The sequence below is a fragment of the Mastigoproctus giganteus genome, chromosome 10 (genome assembly GCF_048544385.1).
Source record: "Mastigoproctus giganteus isolate SK-2022 chromosome 10, ASM4854438v1, whole genome shotgun sequence".
Taxonomy (NCBI): Eukaryota; Metazoa; Arthropoda; class Arachnida; order Uropygi; family Thelyphonidae; genus Mastigoproctus; species Mastigoproctus giganteus.
Window position 1 is genome coordinate 75965709 of NC_143584.1, and position 17140 is coordinate 75982848.

General features: G+C 34.8%; 1 protein-coding gene across 2 annotated transcripts in view; it reads left to right on the forward strand.

The window, feature by feature from the left end:
- Positions 1 to 17140, forward strand: part of LOC150079095 (translocon-associated protein subunit alpha-like) — a 175846-nt gene that overhangs the window by 138254 nt on the left and 20452 nt on the right. For both annotated transcript variants that reach the window (XM_090382767.1, XM_090382768.1), the window contains exon 8: positions 10927 to 11026. In XM_090382767.1, the coding sequence (XP_090238893.1) occupies positions 10927 to 11026 (100 nt within the window). The remainder of the gene's footprint in view (positions 1 to 10926; positions 11027 to 17140) is intronic.

The following is a 17140-nucleotide window of genomic DNA, read 5'->3' on the forward strand; positions in this document are numbered from 1 at the left end:
ATTTTAGAAAGGATGTAGAGTGTCTGGAACAAATACAGAGAAGGGCAACAAGATTGAATGAAACAAAGGGTTGCTGTTACCAAGAAAGGCTTAAGTTCTGCAAATTGCATCGTTTGGAGACTAGGCACCTGTGAAGTGATCTAATTGAGGTGTATAAAGCCTTGAATGTTTGAGAAAGCTCAATGCTGTTTGGATTCTTCCTCTTGCCCAGATTACTCACCTCAGGAGACATAAATTCAAATTTAGGAAAGACAACTGTAGAATAGATGTGTGGAAATTGCCTTTAGCCATAATTGGAACAAACTTCCATGTGTTGTAGTGGAGGTCAACAACTTAAGTTCAAGGCAGAACTAGACAAACATTTGAAGTGAATGGATGGGGGAAATGGGAAGAGTTTTTTTTTTTTTTCCTTCTTTTTTTTTTTTTGGCTGATGCTATACAAGTTTGCCTTCTTGCATCATATGCCTCTACTAATGCTATTAACTTGGTATTTTTTGCCTTTGAGCACGTTTCTGTTTTTTTTGTTTTTTTTTTCACTATTTCATGTTGTTTTCTCATTCATACAATAATAATAAAATTAATGAATGGTAAAGGAAGGACACAATTTTATATCATATGCTATAATTAAGTAACTTATTTAAATTGTTATGCAAATATTATAAACCACCACCACTGTACAGTAATGCAGTTACTTATGTCACTTAAATGGCAATGTTTTGGTACTCGGCTGAATTCGGTCTTCAGGATTTGATAGGCTGTTATTGATTTTCTCTAGAGCCAGTCATAGCCTTTCAGCTCTCCAGGCCTGAGGACAAGATTCACTCAAGTTCCAAAACGTTGTCATTTATGGTTAGTACTTTTACAAGAGTGGTTGTATAATATTTAGGTTACTATGTCAATAAATTTGACTGCAGCACATGGTGTAATTTTGTCCTTTCCTCATAATTCATTAACTATGAATAATCAATATCACCTCCTTTTAACTAATTAGTCAAAGAAACTTCAATTCATTACACTTGTTATGTGGAGTGCCATCATGTTTGTAACAATTAGAGGTGCTATGATTGCAAAGTTAAAGTTTCAGTTCTGCTTGTGTTACTAAAATCACTATAACTTGCAAAATAAAAATTAATTCTTTAGTAATCGTTTTAAACAATTTTACTGGAGACATGCAGTAGAGTTGTTAGAGACACACAAAAACTTCCAGCTTCTAGATCTTCATTTAGGTGGCAATCACTAAAATTATTATTCTTAATAATCAGTTAATTCAAATATCCAGTGTTTTTTTTTGGGACAGTACCCCATACCAGTACCTTTATTGACAGTGATGTGTGACATTTGGATTCAGTACACCTCGAAATTTGTAATATTCCGTAAATTTTTTTCACATGTTTACCTACTATTCAAATAAGCTTAAAGTTATTTAACTAAATTTGCATTTTTCACTGTCTATTGTTAAGGTGTTTTCTATATAAAACTCTATAACCATTTTTAGAATTCTAAATTACTCATTCGGACCTCTGTTTAACGAACTACTTTTATAGCTAATTTTTTTGAATTTCCCCCTGGAAGTTACATTTAAAATAGTTTCCGCTGAGCAAAGAAAATTTTCATATAAAGAACGGATTAGGATAGACTTAACTTGGTACGCACTGTTCGCATTTCTAGCCTTAAGGATATTTAGGCAATTAGTGCTGCTTGCATGAATTAAGAGAGCTAACGGGATTACCATTCTACAACTTAGGGATACTCATAACACCTATCCGGCCACCTGTCCCACATACAGAGAAGTTGCACTGGTCAACAGTGAGCAGATCAAGGGGTATTCCTGATGCTGCCAGTGGGCTTTCGTCAACCTTCTATTGCAGCGGTGTCCAACCTTTGACCCCAGGTCAGGCTAGCAACCTTTCACCCACTCTAATTCCCCCCCCCCATAGCAATTTATCCTGAACTGGGGCTTCCTTGGGCGGGGGAGTCCCCTTCTCTTTTGTCCTTCCCTTCTTCACCTGACTCTAGTTTTCTTTTCCTTCCTGGGAAACTTGTTCCCCCAGGGAGGAGGGCAAGCAGATAGTAGGAGAGGCCTTGCCTTCCCGTGGCTAGGGATGAGTAACTGGAGGCGGAAGTCCAGGTGATCACTGCTTCCAGGTAGCCAGAAGGCGAATGCACAACACTACACTACAGACCACACATACAAGCTCACAGGCAAAATTTGTCTATCCTTTCACTTTCTCCCGTGTGGGATGAAAATCTCCTGTCCGGGATTAAAACTTTTTTTTTTCTCTCTCTGCTTCATTTCAACTGGTTGGAATTTTTTTTTTTTATTACATGATACACACTGGTCTTACCTTGACAGAGTCTGTAAAAACTGAACAGAGCAACAAGGCGGAGATTAACTTCTGTTCTAGGAGCCACCCATACAAAAATACAAATACAAAATACAAATACAATTTTCCCATACAGGGGCTATATTCAAAAAAATTCAAAGTTATATTTATTTTGTGGGCCGCCGCACTAAGTGATTTGAGAAAAATTTGTGTTACATTTTCCATATCTTGTTACATGTAAAAGAAAAATTAAAAATATCCAGAAATTTTATTAAGTACATACACAATTACATTTACTGAACAAAACATTTAATGAGAATTTTTTGATAATTAACAAAATTTAAAATTCTGTTTTAGTTCACTTTCCGCACGGGCCGTAGGTTGGACACTGCTGTGAATCAACTGTAAGTGTCCCATTCAAGAATTAGGAGAGAGTGGTTTTCTTTTACCCCAACAAAAAATCATTTGTTGTTTCACGGAAGTGCGTTATCCACAATTTTCCGTAAATTTTCCCTATCTCTGTTTACTTGGTCACAGTACCTGAATATCCGAATGACACCGACATTTTGGACAGTTTAAAAAAAAAAAACAAGAAAAGAAAATATTCAAATTTAACAACTTGTTCAAAGAACTAGTGACAATATCAATGACGAGAGAAGGAAAATGAGGACAACAAAGATATTAAACCTTCTAAATGTGAAATGTTGGCATTTGGTGAAAATGAAGTTGGAGTCAAATGGGTTACAGTTAAATGAAAGAGATACAATTTGGGGATTTCGGGAGTACCTAATTGATAAGATGGTTTCGGAAGAATTGAAGCATTTGATGAAGGCTCTGAGTATGATACCAATTTCATCGATGAATGTGAATGAGGATTTTCACAAATGAATCTGATCGTCAGCCTAACCAGAGCTTCATTGATGACAAAAACAATTTCTTCACTACTGTTTCTTAAAATTGTAGGCCCATGGGTGACACACTTCGGTCCAGCAAATATGCCGATTCGTGGCTGCTTCAGAAATGTCATTCATCAATAGACACAAACAGAAGAAAAGAAGTCAGCATAGTGTGTCAGATGAGAACTTAATAAAAATTTGGAATATTCTACAAAAACTTTATTATGAAATTATTTTTACTTATTACTTATTTTACTCACATTCTACTTTTTTTTTTTTTCCACATTTTACTTATTTTTTTATATACTTAAATAACAAATTTATGCTTAATAAGCTGTTTAGAGTACTTTTAGAATTCTAAAAATCCTTTTAATTTTCATTTTTCCTGATAGCAAAGAATGAGTACCGGCCCCTATTTTTTAATAAAAAAAAGCACTGCAAATATCTATGGACAGACCAAATGTGAATTTGATGTTGATAAGTTTTTTTCAGGACCATATGTGGTTGATGACCAAGAGGGTAAGAAGGTACTGGACTAGGGACATGTGGGTTGTGTATTGTTCAGAGATTAGTGAAGATAGGAATGCATATTACTTCACAAATTGATAATAAACAGATGATAATAATAATTCAAATAGATAATAAATTATCTATTTTTTGGTTCAACAGTCTGGCATGCATTTTTTTTTTAGAGAACTCACAAAATGTGCTGTTTTTTTCACTTACATTTTGCAGTTTGCAGTATTTATGTTACAATCTTAAGTAAATGAATATTTAAATAATTAGAAGTTAAGCTTCCTAATACCCTGCCTGTTGATACTGTTTGTGTGTGCGTGATATTTATAAAATATAAGTAGGCATTTTCCAAGATGTTAAAAAAAAAAAAAAAAAAAAAATGTATGTAAATTTACATTTTCAGATGAGTGTCAACTATTCCTTCATTTCCATAATTCAAAGCCAATGAGCCCTTTCATCTTTGAACCATTAGAAAAACAGATAAGACTTAACACTGAATTCAACCTGAAATACTGAAGAATTCTTGCACTATTGAAGTTAAGTATTGACACTAAAGCTTCAACCATTTTGATAGTGATTGTGCAAGTCAACATTGGTTTTGCATCTTTTCAAATGATTCCTTGGTAAACTGTAAGCAGTATGAGTGACTGTGGCAAATTAGTGTTGCTGCATCAGTAATGACTTTGCTAACTGCTCATTAGCATTAGTAGAGGCATATGATGCAAGAAAGGAAGCTTATGCAGCATCAGCCAAAAAAAAAAAAAAAAAACACACTCCCATTTCACCCCTCTGTTCGTTCCAAATACCTGTCCAGCTTAGCCTTAAATTTATTTAGGCTATCAACTTCCACAACAAAGGATGGAAGTCTGTTCCATCAACCAACTACCTGCTGGCTAAAGGCAAACTGCCGCACATTTATCCTACAACTGTCTTTCCTCAATTTGAATTTATGCCCTCTCAGGTGATTATTCTGAGCAAGAGGAAGAATCCCATCAGCATTGAGCATGCTCAAACCATTCAAGGCTTTATACACCTCAATCAGATCATCTCGCAGGTGCCTAGTTTCCAGACACTGTAATTTGCAAAACTTTAGCCTTTCTTCGTAAGAGCAACCCTTTGTACTTGTTCCAACAGCTCTACATCCTTCTTAAAATGAGGCCTCTAGACCTGTATACACCACTCATTAGAAAGCTGATTGAGAAGAATTCTTTGAGATATAAAGCAGTGAGAGATTTAGCATCACTAGACCCTGCTGTCATTCAGAAGGCACCAGTGCTCAGACAAAGACACTTAATATGATTTGGGAGTACTTCATGATCAGAGGCGGATTTAATGGCAGGCGCACCGGGCGCGTGCCCTGGGCCCCGACTTCTGAAGGGCCCACGCAAAACCCCAACAAATTAGTTGAACATATTAGTTAAAAACTTTGTGATTATTATTATGCTATTATTAATTAGATAGTATGAGCAAGAGGAAGATTTGTGATTCAAATTTTATTGGAAATAAAACATTAATAGTACATAATATTTTTTATTTATTTAAAAAATTGGTTAACATGTATTTTTATTTTCCCTGTCTCTCTCTTTTTTGTTAAGGGGCCCAATATTTTCTTCTGCGCCTGGGGGCCTCAACCGACCTTAATCCGCTCCTGTTCAAGATGCTAATCAAATTAGTGATGAAGTAGCTGAAAATACCAAGCAACAAATTGGACTTCTGTGCAATTTCAAGGCTTTATTTCAGGGCATAACTTTTTTTTTTTTTTCATGAGAAATGAGGACTATATAGACTTGAGAAGTAAAGATTTGCCTTTTGTTTTATCATATGGAAATATTACATTCAAAAGTTGTAAATTGAAAATATGCATGAGAAAATAATTATTTCACAGAAGCACATCCTTTCTACAATACAGGACATTTCATAACATGTGGTCTGTACTTTCAGGATCGCTTAAGGACTAGAAAAACAATGAAAAAAGTACATATAAATCTGTCTAATTCTGAACAGTTGTGGTTGTTTGAACTTTAAAAAATGGCTATGGAGTTTTCAGTGGTAAAAAGTAATAATAATAAAAAATAAACACAAGAATAAGCAAATTTGTGAATAAATATTTTACTAGGCATGTGTGTGCTTATTCTGATTTATTATTTTTTGCCATTTTTTAAAATTCAAACAACCAGAGTTAGATGTTTATATGAACTTTTTTTTTTGGTCTTGAATTGATCTTGAACATATAGCCCACATGTTATGAAACATCTTGTATATAATGATGGAGGGATTCAGCACATTCAAATTGATAAGATATTGAATTATGTGAGAGGTGAACAGAACTGTTATCAGTATTACTTGGAAATGATGAAAAAGAAAGAGGAAGCCATAAAGGCAGAGAAAAGGAAGGACGTTAGAGTTACAAGTTAAAGAGACCAGAAGGGAAAATATTAAAAAAGAGTAAGGTGAGCTGCTGAAGAGAGTAAGGAATCTGCACAAATGGAACTAAAAGAACTTAAGACTGAAGTTCTGCTTTCTTAAGAGAAAAACTTGTTGGTTGTTCAACTCTACTTGTTCATTAAATTTTATTGTATAATAATTTTCAAAATGATACAATTTTATAAGTGATGCTTTTTTAGTTTTTGTTTGATTATAGAGTATTAAAGAAACAAAAATAAGTATTATGAATTAAAGATGAAAAGAAGTCCACTGAAAGGGGAGGGGGAGAAGCTGAGAAAAGAAATACACGATGTACTTTTAATGATAATGTGGAATGAAAGTTTAGAATATTTTAGGAACACTTGTATGAAACATCAGTAAGAGTAATAGCAAATGATCATGGGTCTGTAGTTTTGGTTTCAGAGGAACTTCTTTGGAAAGGAATACAATAGCTTCATTTTGCTTAGCACTTTACAGTTTATTCTGCAGTACTATTGAAGGGTAATATTCTAGTGCATGCCATAATAAGTTACATTGGCATTTAGCATAACCTAATAAAAACAAAGCCTACCTTCCATCTGAATTTCCAATGTGCAACAAACTAACAAAGTTTAAAAAAAATCAAATATATCAACAATCAATACTGTATTTATTTTCAGAAAAACAATTGTTATTCACTGTTTTTAACACAAATCATATGGCGTATTAACACTAAACACAGTTGAACAATTGTGCTTTCTGAAATCCCTTTCAAATTTTGTGGAATGCAGAGCTGTGAAATAACTAACAATTTCAATGTTTAGTTTTGACTTTGGAAAACAGAATTATATACTTCCCCATGCCATTACAGAAAAGCTTTGTTTTTCTAAAAGGTATCACTTGAATTATGCAATGAGTTCCTGGAAATCACAGAATCCTATCTCAGAAATCATTTTACCTTAGAAAAGAACATACGGCGCCTCCATAGCCAGGTGGGCAGGAGCAGCAGTGCGTAGCACACGCTTCTTGATTAGACCGGGGTTCGAGTCTGTGACCACCAAATATGGAGGATGTGGAAAGGTCAGAGAATGACCACCGCATATCCCCAGAGCAATATGGCCTTAGTTGCTAATGCTCCTAAAAACCAAAATAACAACAATAACAACAAATGTACGTACAGTTTGTTGCACATTACATTCTGGATTGGATTTTCAGACATTCGTGTACTTCTTTGCAGTAATGCCATTACAAGCTAACTTCACAGTATGCTAATCATGATGTACATTAACTACAGCCATTGATAAACTCTAACAACATGCAAAGTGTTTATCAGTTCATGTGCACCTTTACTAAGCTGTTCATTGTTGTTTTTATTGTAATTATGATTTCATACTCTAGGAACGGATGCCATATGATGTCATTTACAGAAATTTATTCTCTGGCTAAATATACCACAACTGACAAATGCAATGGCTGGGTGTTCTCTTTTGTTCCATGTAAAATTGTTTGATTTTTTTTTTTTTTTTAGCTGTATCTTTATTTGAGACAAGGTAAGCAATAAATTACAAAGCTGCAGTAATTTTTCTGAGAAATATTTACTCTGTAAGTGAATGTATGGTAAAATACAGTAGACTTAAAAGAATACAATACGTGTTTACTTTAGTGAGTTTATAGTGTGAAATTAGTGGTCTTTAATTCACATAGCTTTGGGGAAGGGGACATGATTATATCCATTATATAAAAGGTGCAGTATATTATCAAGGTTGCACTTTATTTGAATAAGTTACCACCTAGCCCTGTAAAGTTTATGTAGATTTAAAGAGGGTTTAGATGAATAGTGGGAAAAAGTGGATAAAATATAACTAGGGAGAGATTTCATGTATTATTATTATTTTATTTGACGGAAAATGCTACATAAGCTTTGCTGATGTACATCATTCTCTCATTCTAATACTAATCATATTTTAATTTTAAAGTTTAAATACTGCATTTAGCCAGGTTAAAATAAATTTTATACTGTTCAAAATGCAACTGAAGCAATTAGGTAATTAATGCTGCTCTCCATTATATTTTTCTGTTTTGTTGTCTTGAGATGCTGTGTTCCTTCAGCAATAGGTCTGTGCTTTTTCTCATTTTAGAAATGACATTTTTTATCTATGAGCTGAACATGTTTCTAGTATTTAGGCTTATGAATAGCACAAACCAATTTCACAGTATACCAATTATCATGTGACAGCAAGAGGCTTCAGCCTCTTGCTGTCACAGGAGGAAACAGTCTCCCCAAAATAGCAAGACAGAAAAATATAATGCAGAGAAATGTTAATTATTTAATTATTTTAATTCCTGTATTGAAATAAAACCCTGTTCTTTTATTAAATTCAAAGGCTTTGAATTTAAAGGCTTTAATTCAAAGCCTTACATTCAAAGCCTTTAATGCTAATGATAAGTTACATGTGTGGCATAGAAAGTTTTCTATGGCCATTCTTTCTTCCTAGCAACTTCTGTTTGTGTTGTCTTGAAGAAAAACTATAATTAAGTCACATTATAGTGACTTAATTAAATTTAAAGAATTTACCATTTTGTCCAGGATATATGAATATAAATCAAAGGTTATAAAAAGTTGATATGAAAAGAATTGCAACAAAAAATCCATGTTAGATGAAAATACTTTCAGGTATTTATATCTGTATTAATTCATGCTAAGCCAGAATTAGTACAGATCTTTTGCAGCATCTACCCCTTCTAACCAGAGAGAATTGACAGTATGCAGTATAATTACTCTTTAATTTTTTTTTTTTTTTTTTCATTTTGTTGTTATTTATTTCTGGTCAAGCTCAAAATAAAAGCTATTTTCTCAACTGCTTACAGTGCCTGACTCATATGTGGATTAATGTTGTTGTGCTACTGGTGATATGGACTTGTATAGTTCATGGAGGTATTAGAAGCTCCTGGTTCACTAGTGTGTGAATTATAGTTTTGAATTCTAGAAAGAATTTAAAACCCCCATTCAGATATTTTGGAAATACTTTGAATCTGTTTCCAAAAAGTTACTTTTTTATTATTATTATGAGCCATATGGTGCAAGGAAGCCTGAGGCTTATGCTGCACCAGCCAAAAACAAATTTCCGAGTCACCCTGAGAGAGAGAGAGAGAGAGAGAGAGAGAGAGAGAGAGAGAAGTAGAAGGGAATCACCAAGAAAGAGAAGAATGATGATATCTAGCTCAGGACCCTGGGTGTGCCAAGCCCATACTCACCAGATATGAGCCCCTGGGGTTAAAAACATTACTTTGACGAGGATGAGATCTTCTTCAGGTTCTCATAGTTTCAGTACATAGATTAGTAGCCCTATTCTAAGCCCTTACTTCAAAAGACCTGAAAATTTTTGGGATGAATTGGTTTATTCATTGTCTGTAGCTCCATAAGCATCTAAATTGCAACCAACAGTGACCAGTTTTATGCCTAATTTTATGGCTACAGTAGACTTCCAGAATAATGGCACCTTTGGGATTCAAGGTGCTGTTATTTTGATTTTTCCATTATCTAGAAACTTTTATTTTTAATATATTTAATGCAGAAATAATGAGGCTAAATAAGAAATAGATTATGAATTCAATTCTATTAACTGTGCATAAAAAACATAAACATGTTGACAATCCAATGTTATATTCCACCATTAATATACTCCTACTTATGCCCTGTTCTATTTTCTTTATTATATCAAGTTTAGTCTGCACTGGTAGCACAGTGATATCGTTACCGTCCTCCCCACACCATTTGAAAAAGGCCTGGGTTCAAATCCCGTCGATGACATGAGGAACTTTTATGGGCTTTTTTCACTCCATGACTGAATTAGTAAGTGTCAGGTGTAGAGAGCAAGGTTCTCTCCCCCCCCCCCCAGAAACTGGGGTTTTTCATCCAGCAAAACAGGCAAATCAGGTGCCTCCGTAGCCAGGTGGGAAGGAGCAGCAGTGCGTAGTACACGCTTCTTGATTAGACCGGGGTTCAAGCCCGTCACCACCAAATACGGAGGATGCGGAAAGGTCAGGGAATGACCACCGCATATTCCCGGAGCAATATGGCCTTAGTTGCTAATGCTCCTAAAAACCAAATAACAAACTAACAAACAGGCAAATCAACCAGAGAACACATGCAATTTACAGACACAACACACATGAATATATGAATTAACTTTTCCAGTGACCCTAATGTAATAGTTTGGATTATATCAAGTTTGTCACTAAGCTTTAATGTTGTTCTTCTTTTCTTCTCTGTATGAGGTTTATTAACTTTTGGAGCCATAGTGAGGGATTTTTAATTTAAAATAAATGTAAAACAGCAGTATAATCTGTGGTATCAGTACACAAATCACTTTCAAAATGGCAAAAGTAAACAAATGCAGAAATTACATGACTTGCCTTTTTCTTTTTTCGGCACTGCAAGATCTGTGCTGTACATAAACATCCGATCTCAATGTGCCATTAATATAATCTCAAATGTTTCATTACTTGGAGTGCTGTTATTTTGACAGTCTATTGTACTTAGAAGAAAGCTTTTTTTTTTTTTTTTTTTTACAATGTGCAAGTTATTTTTTACCAAGGATGATCTGATCTAATATCAGAGTAGAAGCTGCTATGTTTTCTATTTTTGCATGACAGTATATATTTAGTGTATGTACCTCTTATATTATCATTTGCTTACACACACACACACACACACACACACACACACACACACACACACACACAGAATTGTGCTAATCTGTATAATCTTTGTCATTATTTTACAGAAAAAGAAGACAGCTCCATCCCAAAAAATTGAAATAGGGACCCAAAGTCAAAATGATGTAGATTATGAATGGCTTCCCAAAGAAATGTTGACAGAACTGAGTATGAAGTTCATTTAATATTTTATTTTTCTTTGAATCACTTTTCAGTGTATTGAAGGGAATTTCCATAATGTCATTTTATTTTACAATCAGCAAGATAACTGATATGACATCAAATGTGCATAAACACAAGTGACTTGCAGAATCCATTACATAAGTGGAGTTTATCTTGTTGAACTGATGGGTTGCTCTGATTACTTATATGGTGGGATCATCCACCAATGGGTTGCTGTAATTAATGCTTAATTCATTTAGAAATTAGCTCTAATTAAGTGTGAAATTACACCAACCCTCATTTTAGAGTCAAATACATCAGAAAAGGGGAAAAAGGTTTCCTACCAGAATTGACAAATTTCATTGAAATACACCCCACCCACAGGGCTATACACGTGATTTGCAGCATGGCATGAATATGTTAAATTGAAAAAAGATATAAATGCTATATGAATTCATTTATAAACAATTAGAAGAGGAGATTCTTAAGAATTTGGAACAGTATTTGACAAATAGGTTTAAGTATAATATATGCTGCTTCAAAACTGAATATTGCTGTTGGATATCTGAATGTCTAGATTGCAACTCCTTAAAATATTTCATAAATATTGTGTGACCCTCCATATTCCAGATTATCAGAACTGACATAATAATATTGAGATATGAGTATACATACTTTTATAAATTAATATATACTTCAATACATTTAATCTCAAATACTGAAGTAAAATACACTTTGTTCCCAGATTAGTGGGATAGTTGATATTTTGTTTAAAATAGTGCTTTATAAAATCAACACATTTTTTATGGTAGGACAGAATTGTTTAGTGTTAGTAGCTTTTTATAAAAAAGAATAGTGCCCAAAGTTGTGAAAGGGTTGAGTTTTGAATTTTTGCTGAGGCAGTTAAAGTAATGACATGTCAGCATATTGTGTGTAAATTGTGTATTCTGTAGTTAGAGTGCCTATGTTAATGGATGAAAATTGAGTTTCTTGGAAGGGAAAACTCATGCAATCCTTGCCCAATAATGACTGACTTGACCACAGTGAAAAAGTCTCATAAGAGTTCCTTCTGTTGAGGTTGAGACAGGATTTGAACTTAGGCTCCATATGGTGTGGAATGGTAGAAATTATAAAAACTGTGTTCACCATGCGGATTCCAAAATAAGGCATATGTGAATAGTGCAGCTGCAATGGTCTTGCATTTTTGGAATCAAATTTATACCTTTTTTTTTTTTTTTTTATATAGTTTGGCTGCTTTTTTTGTTTTACAGTCTTTAGGACATCATTGTAAAAGTTGGCAACTAAATAAGATCAAATGAGGTGGGAGGGACAGATACTGCTACTAAAGAAAATTGCAGAAGTTGCTACTAAATGTCCTTTGAGTTTTGCTGCCAAGGCAGGGAAGCTACACATTTCACAAGCCGCTAAGTGACATTTTATTTATTGATTTTAAATTATTGTTTTTCCCTAACTTTTAATTTAAACTTTAGTGTAGTATTTTTTTGTGATTTTCTGATTAATTTGGTGTATTTATTCTTTACTAGGCCTTTGTAATTGCATAAAAAACTACATAGAAATTTCCAGTATCTGCTATATCAATACGAAAACACAATGCCGTCAGAATTCGAATGTCAGTATCAATACAATGACAGCAGTTGACTTCTGCTGTCATTGTATTGATACTGACATTCAAATTCTGACGGCATTGTGTTTTCGTATTGATATAGCAGATACTGGAAATTTCTATGTAGCTTGTAGCAGTGTAATCAGTATCAACAGAGGATTATAAACTATAATTTATAGTGTGTTTTAATAATTTAACTTTACCACTTAGTTCATACCATATGACATAAATATTTGTAGAGCTTTTAGAATCGGTAATTTGGTGTAGATATAGTATTTCAAATAGTGCCTATGAGAGTTCGAATCATGTAGGTTGACAATAGATAGTTAAATTTCTTATCTGTTATAACTTACAATTTACAAACGTAACGTGTTATAGCTTAATACATATAACTTAAACTTGATAGGAGATACGATGTGTACAGAAAGGACAGACAGGATACAAAGGGAGGATGGGTTATGCTGTTTGGAAACACACAAAATCTGTGGCAATGTATCCAGTTGACATGGGTGGCCATGAGTCAGTTTGGTGTGATATAAGTACTGGGAAAGCAAAAAGGAGAGTAGGAGTGTGTTATAAGCGTAATAACTCTGATGAGTACAATGAACAACTATACAGAGAAATATAATAGGGGATTTTAACTTTCCAGATATTGACTAGAACTTGTGGGTTGGTTACCCGCACACTAGCAAGACATCTGTGGATTTTCTCGATGACTGTTTTCTACAGCAGCATGTGTAGAAAACAGGGACTAATACTCTTGATCTGATTATCAGCAGTGATTATTCATGCATTAAGAATCTGAAGATAAAAGAACCACTAGGTTGCAATGATCACAGTGTACTGATGTGGGATTTACTTAAAGTTGTAACTACCATCAGGGGCAAAGGGCACCTCCTTAGCCAGGTGGGAAGGAGCAGCAGTGTGTAGCACACGCTTTCTTGATTAGACCGGGGTTCGAGCCCGTCACCACCAAATACGGAGGATGCGGAAAGATCAGGGAATGACCACCGCATATTCCTGGAGCGATATGGCCTTAGTTGCTAATGCTCCTAAAAATCAAATAACAACAACAGGGGTAAAGGGAAAGGTTTTTGTTTTTATAAAGGTCACTATGGTAATCTCACAGTTTTTAAATTTTATACTGTGGGACCAACTGATGACGTTACCAATAGCAAATTCTAAATGGGAAGTATTCGAGGAAGTAATCTTGGAAGCTACTATGCTTTTCATACCAACTAAGAAATACTGTTCAAGATTTAGGCCTAAATGGATGTCAGATGAAATAATGATACTTGTGGCAGAGAAGAAAATGCATGGGATGCATATAAATTATCAGGCGACGCAGAAGCCTATAGGAGATATAAACTAGTCTGTAATAAAGTCACAAAGGAGTTTAGGCAGGCAAAGGCAGATTACGAGAAATATTTGGCAAAGGATGCAAAGAAAAACAGCCAAGACTACTTATATAAACTCTAGAACATGGTTGTCGAGTTTTTTTTTTTGGTGGCTGCAAAAATGGCCACGAGATTTAGCTGGTGGCTGCACAATTCCTTTTTTATTTAGACATTTATTTTACCGATAACAATGATAGTTAGATGGAATTTGTATGCATATAACTTAGGAATATTAATAAAATTCTTAAAGTGATTGTAAAAACTGTAACTAATAATAAGTTATATAATTTAAGATTCTATACTGAAGTCAGCAGAGAAACATATGTTTTTGAGTTTTAGAGAACAATATCATGTAAAATTGTTCTACATTAAAAAAATAATAATTTTTTTAATGCTGAAATTTGATATTTATGAAAATTGTCTGGTGGCTGCCCAGAAATGTCTTGGTGGCGACATTTGGCCAGTGTGGATGCACTTGAGAACCACTGCTCTAGAATGAAGGGGATGAATCAGATTGGTCCACTTGTTATCGGTGGTTGGACTGTTGATGATCCTGCTCAGGTAGCTGACAAACTGAATGAGTATTTTGCATCCACATTCACACGAGGAATTCTGTAAAGAAGTGAAGGCCAAAAGTTTATCCAACTCTAATAGGGAGCTAAATGACATTGTAATAACTGAGAGGAAAGTGGAGAAGAAATTGCTGAAGCTAAACATAAGAAAGGCATATGGCAAAGGATGGGATCTATCCAGTTATATTAAGGGGGGGCAGAAAAGGAAGTAAACAAACCCTAGTTATAATTATGAGAGTATTCTTGAATTCAGGGGAGGTCCTCACAGACTAGAGAAGTGCAGATATTTCCTCAGTTCACAAAGGGGGATCAAAGGGTGACATGAGTAATTATAGACCTGTTAGTTTAACTTCAGTTCTGGGAAAAATTATGCAGTCACGGGTTAAAGAATCATTGCAGGATCATCTAGACAAGACTGCAGCTATAGTTCAGACACAGCATCGATTTGTTAAGGGGAAATCTTGCCTGGCCAATTTGATTGGATACTATGATGTAGTCACAAAGGAACTGGATGCAAAAAATAATTTTGATATCATATACTTGGATTTTAGAACAGCTTTCAATACTGTTACACATGGTAGATTACCACAAATTGGAGCAGTATGGCATTAAGGGCAAATTGCTACTATAGATAAAGGGGTGGTTGAGTCTTAGAAGACAGAGAGTGGTAATCAATGGACACTGCTCTTCTTGGACTAATGTTATTAGTGAAGACCATTATTGTTTTCTATATCAATGATACTGATGAAGGTATATTAGGCTTAATATCCAAGTTTGCAGATGGTAGAAAGGTTGGCAGGTTTATAAATGACAGTAACAGTATGTGGCTGCAATAGGATCTAGAAAGTTGGGCTGAGAGGTGGCAACTGAAATTTAATGTTGACAACTGCTAAATACAGCATATGGGTAGTAGAACCTGAGTGTAGTACCACACAGTTGGCACATTACTCTGGTTTTACTGCCAACTGTGCAGTACTACACTCACGGTATTAGAGAATGAAAAAGATCTTGGGGTAATTGTGCCATCAGATATGAAGTTTTCAGAGCAGTGCAGATAGGCTGCCAGAGCAGCTCATGGATTCTTGTGAATGATATACAGGAACTTTGCTAGCAGGGATAAGTAGGTGATTATCCCTTTGTATAAGGCAATGGTCAGGCAAATTGAGTACTACATACAGGCCTGGAGGCCTGATATTTGGAAGAATGTAGAGCTCCTGGAATGGGGTAGAGAGAAGGCCACTGCAAATTGCAGTGTCTGGAGACCAGGCACCTGCAAGGTGATCAGATTGAGGTGAGGTGTTTAAGGCTTTAAATGGTTTGGCAAGCTCAATGCTGTTAGGATTCTTCTTCTTGCCTAGTTTATGCACTTGAGGAGGCATAATTGAGGAAAGACAGTTGCAGAATAAATGTGTAGAAATTTGCCAGCGAGTGATTGATTGCTGGGACAAACTTCCATCTGTCATAGCTTAAATAAATTCAAGGAAGAACTGGACAAACGTTTGAAGTGGATGGAGGGGTGAATGGGAAGTGTTTTTTTTTTTTTTTTTTTTTTGATGATGCTGTATAAACTTGCTTTCTTGCATCATGTGCCACTACTAATGCAATGCTAAAAGACTGAAGAAGAAAAAACTGTGTATTATTAAAAAAAATTTTAATAATACACAGTATTTGTGATGTTTTATGTTAATAAATTTTTACTCATCTATTCTGATTACAGTAAATGTGTAAAAGTTTATCCATCTGTTGAATCCTTTTTAATATAAATTTGTCTCCTTATGTGTGTCATCCAAGACAACATAAAGGATGCCATTAGCATTCAGTTTATACAACCCAATTAAAGCCTTTAACACTTCAGTGAGGTGGTCTCCTTGCAGGTGCCTAGTTTCCAGATGCTGCAACATGCAGAACTGAAGTTTTTCTTGGTGAAAGTATCCTTTTGTATCCCCGACTAATTGCTCTTCCAACAAATCCATATCCTTCCGAAAATGAGGCTTTCAGGTCCTGTGTGCCTACTCAAAATGTAGCCTAACACAATGCTTTATACAAAGTATTGAACAATGTCAAAAGCAGGGTAATCACTTTCTTGTCCATTGTGTGTGGCTGATTGTTGGAAGAGGCTTCTATCTGTTTTTGTGGAAGTGGATGGTTTGTTTAAATTCAAGGAAGAACTAGACAAATTCTTGGAAGGTATAGTTGGAGAAGCATGTAGTGCTTTTTTTTTTTTTTTTTGCTGATATACAGCAATACCTTGCTTAGCATGGCTTCAAACAGCATGGGTGTCACTATAACACGGTTTTCAATTAAGTTTAAGTTGAAAATTTATTGTACATATTAAAACTCATTCACTATCCTATCCTAGACACGTACTCTACATATATATGCTGCTTTGTCATAGCCTAGGTACGTGTACATATATGTTGTGGTGCCATGTGGTGTCTCACATGGCACATGTGCATGTGAGACAACTCTATTGTCTCACATGCACATGTGCCAATAGCTCCTCTCAGGCAGTCAACAGCAATGTGCA